The 13524-nt window shown below is 41.7% G+C and overlaps 1 protein-coding gene across 2 annotated transcripts in view; it reads left to right on the forward strand.

The window, feature by feature from the left end:
- The window catches only part of LOC138969462 (dachshund homolog dac-1-like), a 142272-nt gene that overhangs the window by 85910 nt on the left and 42838 nt on the right, over positions 1–13524 (forward strand). For both annotated transcript variants that reach the window (XM_070342250.1, XM_070342251.1), the window contains exons 4-5: positions 4857–4936; positions 5353–5499. In XM_070342250.1, the coding sequence (XP_070198351.1) occupies positions 4857–4936; positions 5353–5499 (227 nt within the window). The remainder of the gene's footprint in view (positions 1–4856; positions 4937–5352; positions 5500–13524) is intronic.

Below are 13524 nucleotides of genomic sequence, written 5' to 3' on the forward strand. Positions count from 1 at the left end.
AGCAATCATGGATTGCTTGCTCTTGTTTTCATTATTTTGTCCCTTGTTTTTTTCAATTTGCAACTTGCTTTGTTCCGACGATAAACTGTTTCGTTTTTTGTTCCGTCTCAACACTGTGCGTATGGACACAGAAATACACTTTTTATTCTGAACCAAATCGCATTGGAACATTATTCAGTAACATCACACTATATCTCTTCAGACTTTTTTTCCACTTTTAATTTTTAAGGCTGCATTTGAATTGAAACAGATTGTTTTAAGGAATAACGAAACGCTACAAATCCGACTTTCTTTTCAGTTTTTTTGTTTGTTTTTGTATTTGTCATTGTGATTGTTGGGAGAGTGGAAACAGATTACAGTTCTTACGCCGATCTATAGAAATAATGAGCACAAAAATGTGCCTTGTTAGGTTTTATTCAGCAGACACGATTAATTCTTAAACCAGTATTCAAACCATTCAAATTTCTTAAACCTCACTGAAACCATTCGACCACCCAGATGTTCCGTTCCGTCGGCGTCGGACGACCAGCGGGGTGAGAGAGAAGACGGGTTGCCAGGTTAAGTATTGACAGAAGTGTCATAAGGAGGGGCGGCATTAGTGGTCCGACATGCTTTAACCCCGCCATTTAAAAGGCTTCTCTCTTTGCTGCGACAGCCGCGCTCTGTTGTCCCCAACCTTGTAGTGGGCGCTAAATCGTCCAAATGAAGTACAACACTTTTCAACGGGTTGCCCGTGCAGGCGTCGTGTCTGTTTTCGCTGCACCGGCGTGTAAAGGGGCAGAGGGGGAAAAAGTCTTGCCATTATCTGCACCTTTGTTCGCCTGTCAATGTTGCTTTTTGAGCGGAATAGTTTTGCGGTGTTTATGCGTCAAAATTTGTTTTTGGAACTTGGTGGGGGTCTGGGGTTTGAAGGGGTGTTAGAGCGGACAGTGAAGGGGCGTGTGAGTGTGGGAATGTCAGATGGTTGTGGGGTGTTTTTTAAACCAAATTCTTCTTGGATTCCTTTGTTCTCTTGTCAGTTGCCCCCTTATTGTTTTTGTTTTTTTTTGGATTTGAAAAGTATTGCCCGTTACTTTGTGTCTTTGATGTCACCTTGTCATAGTTTGTCTTCGTGTAGTGGTATGTTTTAGTTTTTCTTTCTGTTTACAACTTCCTTTTTCACAAAACGCAGACAAGAACGCTCCAGAAAAGGATTTTTGTTGTTGACAAAACAGAAGCAAGAAGAAAACAGGACAAGACGCCGAGCATAAAAAATATGTTTTATCTGTCACTTTTTTCTACCAACCGTCTTGCAAAGAACTTTCTTGACACGCTTTGATCGCGTTTCTTTTGTCTCGGAGTCTTATAGTTATACGAATCAAGCAATTGTGTCTTTTTTTTATGACGTACAGTCACAAGCTGAGACAGCTTGGCACAAAACTCTGCATTTAATCATAACTTACTTTTATTGTGACAACTCATGACGCAAACTTAGCTCTGATCCATAATTACCGGGATAATTGCATCTTATATTACAAATCTCAGCATTCATTATCACGGTGGCCCAGCTGTACGCCCCAGTCTTCGTTATCGCCGATTTAAAGCGCTTTAGCTGCAGCTGTTTATTCTAGCCACATAACTCCTCTTTTATTCGTTGAACGGTTTGCAAAGAGATTCTCTCCCCTTTCACTTCACCCGGACAGAACGATCAGATTACGACTGAAGTCTGGCTGTTTCACTTTCATTCATTTAAAGGAGATTTTGCAAGCAGCCTCCTTTCTTTGTTACTCTTTTTCTTAAAACGAATTGTATTCAGCCCTTCTATTTCCGTGATTGTCATTTATTGAAAACGCAAAGAAAGAACAAATTTCATTTGAAAAGAATGCCGTTTCAAAGTTTTTGCCTGTCTCCCAAGCAGCAGTACCCCTCAGTCGCACTATACTTCGCCTCCATTCTTTCTTTGCTCCAACCAGCGAATTGAAAACACATACAGAGTGTGTTCTTTAACAGCTTAAGTCAATTAGAATAACTTTGATAACAATGTTTACATCATATACGGCAATTAAGATTATACTCTTTGCTCATCAAAACAAAAATACGACACGCTCAAAGTTTGGGTGACTATCCCTTTAACCTTTCCCACAAATCCCTGGACGGATGTGAAATTTGAACAAACTTGTGCAATTTCCGTTTGCTTTTAGAACCCTTAAGACGATTAGACGGGGCTTCAGCAATCGTTGAGATAGCTCAGCCTACTTCTTCAAGAAGGCCCAGAACAAATGGAAAATAAAGAGAATTATGTCAATTAATCTGGCTAAGAGATGTTCTCGGCTCAATCATCTTGTCAAAATATCGTCCATTAAGCTTTGCGAGCACTGGGCGGTGAAGGAGTGTAAACTGAACCCCTTCGCTTCATTCCCATTCGTCTGGATTTGCACGGCAAGCACTGGCCACGAGTGCTTGTATCGATTGCGTTTTGCCCGCCCGATCCGTCTTTTTATTCGCTTTCCGATCCGTCTTTTTATTGCTCATTGTGCGAAGTGGTGCCAATAGAAGTGGAGGAAGGTTCAGTTCAGGATCTCTGCCGGCGCTTTGCTGCTGAGGTTTCGTCCTCTGCAATCCGCATCTGATGATCGTCCCTGCTGACGAATCTGTTGTAATAGCGCTCAATCGAATATGTCCAGTTTCAATTGCATGACAAACATTCAGATTTTTCCAGCTCGGGTGAAGATCCACGGCGTCCAGTTTTATTTCTGTAAATGGTCATCCTACTTCAGCTTTATTGAGGAGGAGTTCCTGTCGAATATTGATTGATTGTTTGTGTGTTTTATGCTCTACTCTCTCTCTCTCTCTCTCTCTCTCTCTCTCTCTCTCTCTCTCTCTCTCTCTCTCTCTCTCTCTCTCTCTCTCTCTCTCTCTCTCTCTCTCTCTCTCAATAGTATATTATGCTATATAAAATTGTAAGAACAAGTCACACGGTACCGTTTTCCTTTCCCAAAACGACGACTTTATAATGGTGCTGGAGCCTTCGACTCCATTATTAGTAGCATAATAAGCTTAAATAGTCAAACGCCTTCATCCCAGAACATTCACTCTCTCTCTCTCACTACTCCGATCTACGTCAAACATCTTTCTGGGAATGAAACGATTCACTCCGGAGCACCGAAAGTGGGAATGCTTTGTTACAGCTCTGGAAAGAAAGAAAGAAAAATAATAAGAGCAGAGACAGAGAGATGGAGAGAGAGAGTGGGACTGGAGTTCGCGAGGTGTCAGATTAAGGGTTCGATGCGATGATTTACTCAACTCTTTAACCATTCTTCGCCCGTCCGCGTCGCCATCTTGTTCTGTGATGGATGAGTTTGGCAGAGTGACCGCCCCTTAGCTGCCTCCTTGAGAGTTGCCTGCTCCCCCCCCCCCCCCCACTCCCCCACCCCTTTTCCTTTTTTAGCGCCGCTATTTTTGTTGCCTGAATAGTGAAAGCGTGGGCACGAACAGTCTACAACTGACGGACAAGTGACCACTCCAAATCTCACATTTGTCTTCTTACCGTTTTTTTCCCATTTTACTATTTTGTCCTTTTCCTGGGTGTTTTTTTTTTAAGTGCTGCGCAAACTGCAGGAAAAAGTTGTTATTTTTGGGCTCCATCCAGCTGTTGTTGTTTTGTATAAAGATTTTGTTTCAATTTGTGTTATGTTCATAATTATAGCTAGAGTTCATCCCATAGAACGGGTAAAACAGATAGAAACAAGTCGCGTAAGGCGAAAATACAACATTTAGTCAAGCTCAGTCGAACTCACAGAATGAAACTGAACGCATTGCATTTTTTTCCGCAAGACCGTACACTCGTAGCATCGTCTGTCCACAGCTCGCGGCAAAGGCAGTGAAATTAACAATCCAGAAAAGCGCGGTAGCGGTTGCGCTGAGAGGGATAGCACGCTTTTCTATATCTCTATTCTTTTTAACTTTCTGAACGTGTTTTTAATTCAAACATATCATATCTATATGTTTTTGGAATCAGGAACGGACAAGGAATAAGATGAAATTGTTTTTAAATCGATTTCGGAAATTTAATTTTAATCATAATTTTTATATTTTTAATTTTCAGAGCTTGTTTTTAATCCAAATATAACATATTTATATGTTTTTGGAATCAGAAAATGATGAAGAATAAGATAAACGTAATGTTGGATCGTTTTATAAAAAAATAATTTTAATTACAATTTTCAGATTTTTAAAGATCAAAGTCATTAATTAATTTTTAAGCCTCCAAGCTGAAATGCAATCCCAAAGTCCCGCCTTCATCGAAGCTTGCTTGGCCAAAATTTTAATCAATTTTATTAAAAAATGAGAGTGTGACAGTGCCGCCTCAACTTTTACAAAAAGCCGGATATGACGTCATCAAAGACATTTATCAAAAAAATGAAAAAATGTCTGGGGATATCATACCCAAGAACTCTCATGAAAAATTTCATAAAGATCGGTCCAGTAATTTACTCTGAATCGCTCTACACACACACACACACACACACACACACACACACACACAGAGACACACACACACACACACACACACACACACACACACACACAGAGACACACACGACCTTCGTCTCGATTCCCCCTCTATGTTAAAACATTTAGTCAAAACTTGACTAAATGTAAAAAGGATAATTATTCAAACACAAGAAAGGTTACTTTATGGAATGTTTAATTATAGACAAAACAACATATTCAGTTTCTTTTTTGCTTTATCTTATTGTTATTTATTGTAGAAGAAATTATAGCTGTATGTAGCAAAGCAAGATTAGCATGATAATATCATGGCAAGTGTGTTGATTGATCTCTGTTAATGATTGTTATTTGTCATATTGTTGCAGACAAAACCCACTGGGCTTTTTCGGAGCTCCATCACTGGGTGATCAACACTTACCAGGCAGACACCCGGATGCTGATCCAAGTAAGTCGTTTACTTCAAAAGGACGCGTAAAAGGAGCCGAATGTCTCTTTTTTTCCAATTCTACTTTTGCTCAGACAATAATTAAAAGAAATAAGGCAATGTACATCCCAAAGAACTGAGATTCAAAAGATGGCTGAACAAAGAGGGGGCGGGCGGGTAGGGCGTTACTCATTTATGTGACAAAGAACTGCAATGCAAATCCTTCAAAATATCTGCAGAATAGAGAGAGAGAGAGAGAGAGAGAGAGAGAGAGAGAGAGAGAGAGAGAGAGAGAGAGAGAGAGAGAGTGTGTGCGTGTGTGTGTGTGTGTGTGCGTGCGTGTGTGTGTGCGCTTATACAAGTACCCCGAGTACGTGTGTGTGAAAGTAGGTTCCGGTGCGTACGTGCTTATAAAACAGACATCTCCCCATGTGCAGACAAACCGATGAACCTGTCCAACGGCAGCGCCAGAGGAAGCTTGGATATCCAGGCGACTCCAAGCACCAAGATGACCAGTGATGATGACGACGACGATGATGACGTCATCAATGACGACAAGATTTCCGACGACGACAACGATGCTGGTCAGTGTAAGGAATGAGTGTGCTTATTGTGCGTTTGTCTGTCAGAGTGATTGGTGTACTATTCTGACTAGTAGTGATATGAATAAAACACTTTTGGAGCATGACGAATCACATGCAAGATCGGTATCTGTCGGTTAAAAAGCAGAATTATTCAGTCGATTTCTTTTAGAATGCAAAAAAAGGTTGACTTTGAATTGTCCCCAAGACTGTCCAGAATCTAGGCAAAATAGATTATCTGTACGCCTTTCACTTTTTTCCTGTAGAGTGTTTGAATGTTTTCCTGACCGATGGTTTGCGTGTTGGTGTTGTCTACACTTTATTTATTGTCTGTATTTGTTGACAGGCTCCCACTCTCTATCTCACAAGTACCCACATTGGCATACAAAACGAACGGACACGCACACGCCCACGCAAGCACGCACACATAGATGACCAGACAGAAACACACACACACACACACACACACACACACACACACACACACACACTCCCTCATCCACACACACATACACTCCCCCCCCCCCCTTAACCCATAACCACCATCCTAGTCTCCCGACACACACGCACACACAATTCCCTCCACACTGACTTCAATACTTGTGCAGAAAGTACAAGCCCTGCTAAGTAATTCCTCAGTTGTCTTATTTGCCCTCTCTCGGGGCTTGTTTCGTCCGGCAATCAAGGGGACATCACTGGGATAATCTTCACTGACCGGAAAGACACGACAGGCCGTCCGGCTGACAAGGGCAAGGAAAGGTCACCCTGTCTGACTGTAGCGCAGAGTGACTTCCCTTTTGTCTGAATACCGGAAACATAATGGCGGCGCCGAGTGTCGTGGTCTGGGGACAAAGTCAAGAGGCATTTGTTGTGACAAAAAGGCTTTTGGGTACTGAGACTGACGAAGAGCAAAATAGTTGTCCGGTCGTTGGCTTATCTTTGGGGACTGTTCGGGTTTTCAGTCGTGACAGGCTGAAGAGTGTGGGATTCATGTGCGTGTCACGTGTTTAAAGGTATCTACCTTCCTGCGAAGACCATCATGAAAATCACCACAGTTCCTTCCGTGCTTTGACGTGGGGTACGATCATCGTTCCGCTAAGACACATATTAAAACAAACTACAAGCTGGCTGCTTTATAATTCATTTCTCGACCGACACTCACGTGAATCTGCGAAATTAATTCAAAGAGACTGTCCAAAAAAAAAAGACTGTTATAGTTTTTGGTATGTGTTTACGTGGAAAGATGCTTTTATCCTTCGTAAAACCTGGATATAATATCTGATGTGTTGACCATATACAGGGGAAGGAGGGTATCTGTAAAGTGCTGGGTAAATAAGAAGGGAAAACATTTATGAAGAACAAAATAACAGTAGGATGAACAACGGCAACCCCTCCATACCCAAGAAGCAAAACTGGGTGCTATATTCCACGGCTTTTTCACAGTCGTATTATCTTGCTTATGCAGCGTACTCGGAGAAAACGACAAAGGGAAAATTGAGAAAATTCAACGTTGTGAAGTAGAATTGGACATTAGAACCAATATAGTTTGACCAGTAGTATAGCACAATCACCAATCGAAAAAGGGACCTCCTTCACGTCTAGGAACAAGTCCTCAATTCCGTGGCCTCTCCAGAACCGCTTGATTGACCAGTGGTATAGCGCCAACAGTGACAGAGAAGACTGCGAAGAGTCGCGGGCCCTCTTTCATTGCTTGGATAGCATTAGTCCATATCAGTTGCACGTACAATTTAAGAACAGATTATTTGACCACTGCTAGAGAAGCAAAAGCGTACGAGAAGAAGACGAGAGAGAAGAGGACGAACGAAATGCAACTCCTCCATTTCACGGCCGCTTGATAGCGGTTTTGTGGGACCTCACAGTTTGGCGAGACATGATACTCCTTGCCCCTACACGCCCCTCGCGACAAAGACTGATAATCGCGCGAGAAGCAGAAGCCAATTCCGCGCCAATTCCAACGGCAACAACGGATACAATTGATTCCTCCAAATTGTCGTCTGACTCGTGCGATGGCCAACGATGCTAGCATCCTCCACACATCCGCCGCCAAGATGCTCCTTGCCTTTCTTGTGTCATCAGTCAGAACGTCCTCTGACTCGTGGAGCGGACACACACGAGAATCTTCAGGCTTTTGTCAGAAATCAAACTTATTTTGTGAGATGGAGGGATACAGTTTCGGAGCAATTTCATGATTCTTTGATTCTTGCCAAGAATATTGGTATCATATCAGATCTGAGATTCATAGGTCTGTTTCCATGGTTGTCTGTTATTGGAGTTTGGTTTATCTAATCGGAACAGGTTACGAAAAGATCGGAAAGATGGACTGTTTTTATTGGTTCAGCACATTCGCACCATTAAAAAAATTTGTACCAGTGCGCTCAGGATATTGAATCCACTGAAATGGTTCAAACAACGGAATCAAACCAAAGGTAACGTCGTAGGAAAGCTTCTGTTACAAGTTGTCCTTTTTTTAAACTTTTTTTTAGTCAGGAAGTAGAACTTTGAGTCTTAACCACTTCACCACATCTTGCCGACCCATCTTTCACTGTGTCCCCAATTTGAGTGATGTTATTCTTGTCCTCCGCGTCGTGAAAAGCTACGTATGGTAGGCCCTCGGTGGCCCAGACTGCAGCAAATTGGCTGTGATAGATGTCACAACCCTCGTCACCATCTAAAAGCCGCTCTCATTGGTGGGAAACATCAGACAGCGCCTGTCATTGGAGGAAATAATTGTATTTGTCTGTCTGTTCAGACAGGATTGACCCGTCTACCCTCTCTCTGTCTGTCGTCTCGGGCGGCTTTTATCCGTCGCGGGAGAAAGGACGGAGGGGAGGAGGTATTGACTATTAAGGAGAGGGGTAGGGTGTGGAGACAGAGATGGTGATGGAACTTTATTTGACAAGTATAAATGTTAAAAGAAGAGAGAGAGAGAGACAAGACAAGACAAGACAAGACAAGACAAGACAAGTTCTTTTAATGGGATAAATGGAGAGAGAAAGACACACACACACACACACACACACACACACACACACACACACACACACACACACACAAACACACACACACACACACACACACACACACACCACACTCACACCGGCACGGTTGGCCTAGTTGTAAGGCGTCCTCCCCGTGATCGGGAGGTCGTGGGTTCGAACCCCGGCCGGGTCATACCTAAGATTTTAAAATTGACAATCTCGTGGCTGCTCCGCCTGGCGTCTGGCATTATGGGGTTAGTGCTAGGACTGGTTGGTCCGGTGTCAGAATAATGTGACTCGGTGAGACATGAAGCCTGTGCTGCGACTTCTGTCTTGTGTGTGGCGCACGTTATATGTCAAAGCAGCACCGCCCTGATATGGCCCTTCGTGGTCGTCTGGGCCTTAAGCAAGCAAACAAACAAACACACACACACACACACACAGAGACAGAGACAGAGACAAGACAAGACAAGACAAGACAAATTCTTTTGATGGGATAAATGGAGAGAGAAAGACACACACACAAACACACACACACACACACACACACACACACACACACACACACACACACACAGAGGTTTCTGACATCCACGTGTGCAAGGAGGGGGGGGGGGGGGTGGGACGCGTGCACCACAGTTCTATATCAAACGATATTATTCCCTTTGCGACCAGACCTGTTAATTCAGACCCATGGAAAAAGGCAATACACCGTAGACGTCCTGGCACTTGCAAACAGAACTCGTCTTTGGTCAAAGTAGTCGCTAATTATGAGCTGTTTACAGTTTCTCTTTATTAAAAACAACCAGAACTCATATCGAGAAATGGCTTGTGAGAGTCAGTTTATGAGAAGTTAGTTGCAGTCAGCAAAAAGAGCGCTGTCTCTTATTTTGCCGTTTATCGGGAGTGCTGGCTATGAAAGAACGCTGTTATTAGCCACCTGTTGCAGTTTTGTTGTTTATTTAACGCCGTCCTGCTTGCAAAACGTTTCTTTGATCGTTGGCAATAAAACCCCTTCTCGTTTTGAGATGTATGGAGTGGCCAGAGAACTCATAAGACGAGAGTGTGCAGTTGTTGTTTTTGTGTGCCTTTTGTGTTGGCGTTTTCATCATATTCCTGGACCGTCAATGATTTCAGTAAATACATCCAGCAAGGAGTAAGATAGACTATGAAAGAGATTACCAATCTGCCAATAACCAAGATTCGAAAAGATCGTATACACTGTGTGTTGAATTAAACATTCTTTAAGTAAATCTGTCTTTCCTTTTGACATTTAGTCAAGTTTTGACTAAATGTTTTAACATAGAGGGGGAATCGAGACGAGGGTCGTGGTGTATGTGTGTGTGTCTGTCTGTCTGTCTTTTTTTCTTCTTTTTTTTTTTTTTGGGGGGGGGGGGGGGAGTCTTCAGCAAAGACATATTTGATAAATTTTCTTTGAATGAAAGTTGAATCATGAGAAGTTTTTATCTTTAAACAAAGAGGTTTTTTACTAATAGTTTAGCCCATGGTTTACGTTTGACGAGTGCGAGCTAAGGAGCGGGGGAGTGGGTTGCTCTATTTGTGAATGTTATTTGTGTTTGTCTTGAAGTGCTTTTTAAATGTGGCGATTTACTATATAATCGTGGCTGTAAATGCCCTTTCTACGAAGTTAAAATATAATTATTGAAACAAAGATGGAAAAGCATCAGACTTTTTTTATGTAGCGGGTTTTTTTTCGTTTTTTGTTGTTGCTTTCTTTGTTTCGTTTTTTTTCTGTATTTTTGTTTCACTTTTTCTTTTCTTCTTTCTCTCTTTCTTTGATTAGATTGGTTTCGAAATCAAGCTTTTTCTCTCATGTCAGAATTCCTCGTTGAAAATTCCCCGCACCCTAATCTAGCTGAACGCTCTCATCTCATGCACTCTTGCTGCTGAAATCGTGTAAATTTTCTTCATATTTTATTGTCGATTCTCCGACTGGTTTTACGGTGTGCTTTTCGTCTTGTTTTAGTGTGTGTTCTGCCTCTTGTTTTATTGCGTTTACTGCGCTTTCATTGCCACTGCTGACACTCTTTACGGTTACATGGAGATGTTAAAAGGCACGAGAGCAAATGATTCTCAGTCCTCGAGTGTTATCAACCCACAAAACAACAGTTTCTCTCTGTGTTAAGGCGTCTTTTGTGTGTCGGCACTTTCTGTCATTTGTTAGTTATTGGAAAATTCTTCTTTTCTTGTCTTGTCCATTGCTTTCTTTTATGCTGTCATGTGTTTCTTTCTGCTTTTTCTTCTTTCTTTCCCTTTCTTTTTCTTTGTTTTTTCTTTCCGTTACATCATTCTCTCTTTCATTTTTGTATGTCGTTTTTCTTTCTTTCTTTCTTTCTTTCTTTCTTTCTTTCTTTCGTTTAATATTTCTTTCTCTGTTACCTTTTTCTGCTTGCATGGCTTGGTTCATTTTATTTTATTTAATCTATGTTGGTAGGTGTATTGGTTGGTTGATACTTTAGGCGTTCAATTGGTCGATGAAACCAGCTTTTACCTCTGGAAAGAGTAAACGTGTTCACATGTGACACTGCACACATTGTTTGAAGCAAAGAGTTCGACTGGGCCTCTTTAAATTGTAAGTGAAATGCAAGAGGCAATAAGAACAGAAACGTAAAAAGAGAATCAATATGAGTGCAATAAAACATGTTTACAAGGCATCTCGGAAGACGTTTAACCCCGAAATAACGCCTATTTCACCTTGAGAAAAGACACTTTGTATTAGAAAAAAGACTCGATTTTATACAAGCAGCTGTCGTTGCTCTTGTGAGTCACTTTGGAGAATTTGTTATTTGGCGAAGGAAACTGTGACATCCTGGTTTAAGTGTTTGTTTTATTGTGAAGTCAAAAAATCCTTCTTATTGACCCGCTCTTTGTTCATGCTTTGCAGCATGTGGCCAGAACATGTTACCTTGGGGAGACGGTAAACAAGAATTTTTAAAAAGCGGTTAAGGGTAATTAATTGGGCCACAACTAAAGAAAACAAACAAGTGGATAAACAAGCAAACAAACAAACAGACAAATGGAAAAACAAACCAAGAATTAACAAATTTGTAGCACGTTGCAAGACTGCGTCCCTTTGTGTAATCAGTAGGCATGAACCATGTAAGTGATAGTTTTTTGGGCAACAAACAAGCAAACAAACAATTACAAATGAACATGTCTTCACTCATTGCAGAGGTAGATGAACCGAATCATATTTAAGCAATGAAACCGGTGTCCATGCACCCGAGAGTTTTTTCAACCCGCCGAAAGAATTTGTAGGAGGACAACCAGAAGTAAAAAGACCAAGACAAGTAAAGCTTATAAAAAATAAACATAAACGTTATCCCGGATTGAAAACTTTAATTTCAAAAATTGTAAATGCAAATGTGTTCAAATATTAAAATATAAATTCGAATTAACTTCTTAGCACCCAATTAATTAAGATTGAACTGACACGTCGTTGGAGGTTGACAATCAGACTGATGACGTAATATGAAATGTGATGACGTCCAATTTGAAGTAGACCGTGGTGACCCTCGGAAGTTGCAATTCTTTGGCTATGCACTCTGTGGCTGTCAGCGGCAGCTGCTCAACTTGCGCAAGATTTCAAAAACATATGTTGCCCAGGTAACTGTAAGGTAATGACACATGAAAAGGGTTAAACCACATAAATCTTACAGAGCTGAAATTGGTCGCTTTCTAATGTGTAAGTATATATATTTAGTAAAAGCCTCTCGTGTTCTACTGCATCTTAAAGATGCCCTGCTTTTTGCGTTAGTAATGATGTTAACCACCAACAAATATGTCCAGGCTTTCATAATGGACAGGGTCATCCTTTCATTTGAGCTTGTACCAAAATCTAACAGCCTGGCTGCTTTTTCTTCGAGGCAGGCTGCTTTTTCTTCGAGGCAGGCTGCTTTTTGCTTCGAGGCAGGCTGCTTTTTGCTTCGAGGCAGGAATGTTACAGGTGTGTGCTCAGTTATTTGCATACCTATTCCTAATGCACCTTAGTCAGTCTGCAAAATAAAATCAGCAAAAACTGTTTCCTGTACACAGAAAGCAGCCAGGCTGTCGGTGTACTAGTTCAAGTGGAGGGATGCTTGTATCAGATGTATGTGTTCTGCGCGAACTTAGAATCCGGTTTCATTCTAGAATGGACCGGGTCCAGGTTGGAATTCTAACCCTGCGCAAGTACAGGGGTGCCATTCTAGAATGAAACCCTTGAATAAAGGGGGCCGTAATGTTTGTAGGTAAGACAGAGTTGTCTTCCCTTGAATTATCTCCACCTGCACCTTCCCTTTGATAAAATGGGGCTGATTTGTCTACCCCTGAAAAAAATCCTTTGGCGATCTTGCGATGTCATGTCATGTCAAGAAAGTTGACACTCCTGAGTACGCAATAAACAAAGGCAGACCATAGCAAGGGGGACTACCAGGGCGGTATTGTTTGCAGGGCAGTTGTTTTTGTGATGAGAGCCGGTTGCGGCCGCTTGCAATGTCAGCGCTGTCTCCCTCTCGGAAATGTCCGTTTTTTTGACAATTTTTTTGACAGACAGACAGACTGACAGACGGTCAGACCGACTAACCGACAGACAGACCAACAGAAGGACAGAGTGAGTTATAGAGCTGTTGTCACAGGTTTAAAAAGAAGTTGACATTATATCTTCACAATTCAGAAGACCAACTTCATGTATATGAATAAGACGTATTAAAAGTTACAAGCGAGATCGGCAAAACACTGTCAGTCCGGAAATTTCCGTTCGTAGCGATCAGTGCTGAGTGTCTCTCAAAATCGTAATCACTTTCAGAACATCACAATCCCAATTCACGATGTCTTTGAGTAAAGTGTAAAAAACCCGAGAAAAAAACCCCAACCAAACACACAAAAAACAAAAACAAACAGAAAATCCACATTTTTGGCTTTGGCTGTGTGATAGTCTAACTGAAATGACTATTCCAACTTGGACCCAAATTCCAACCTTGCGCACGGCCGATTCTAGAATGGACCAGCAACAAGGGTTTCATTCTAG

The sequence above is a fragment of the Littorina saxatilis genome, linkage group LG6, assembly GCF_037325665.1.
Source record: "Littorina saxatilis isolate snail1 linkage group LG6, US_GU_Lsax_2.0, whole genome shotgun sequence".
Taxonomy (NCBI): Eukaryota; Metazoa; Mollusca; class Gastropoda; order Littorinimorpha; family Littorinidae; genus Littorina; species Littorina saxatilis.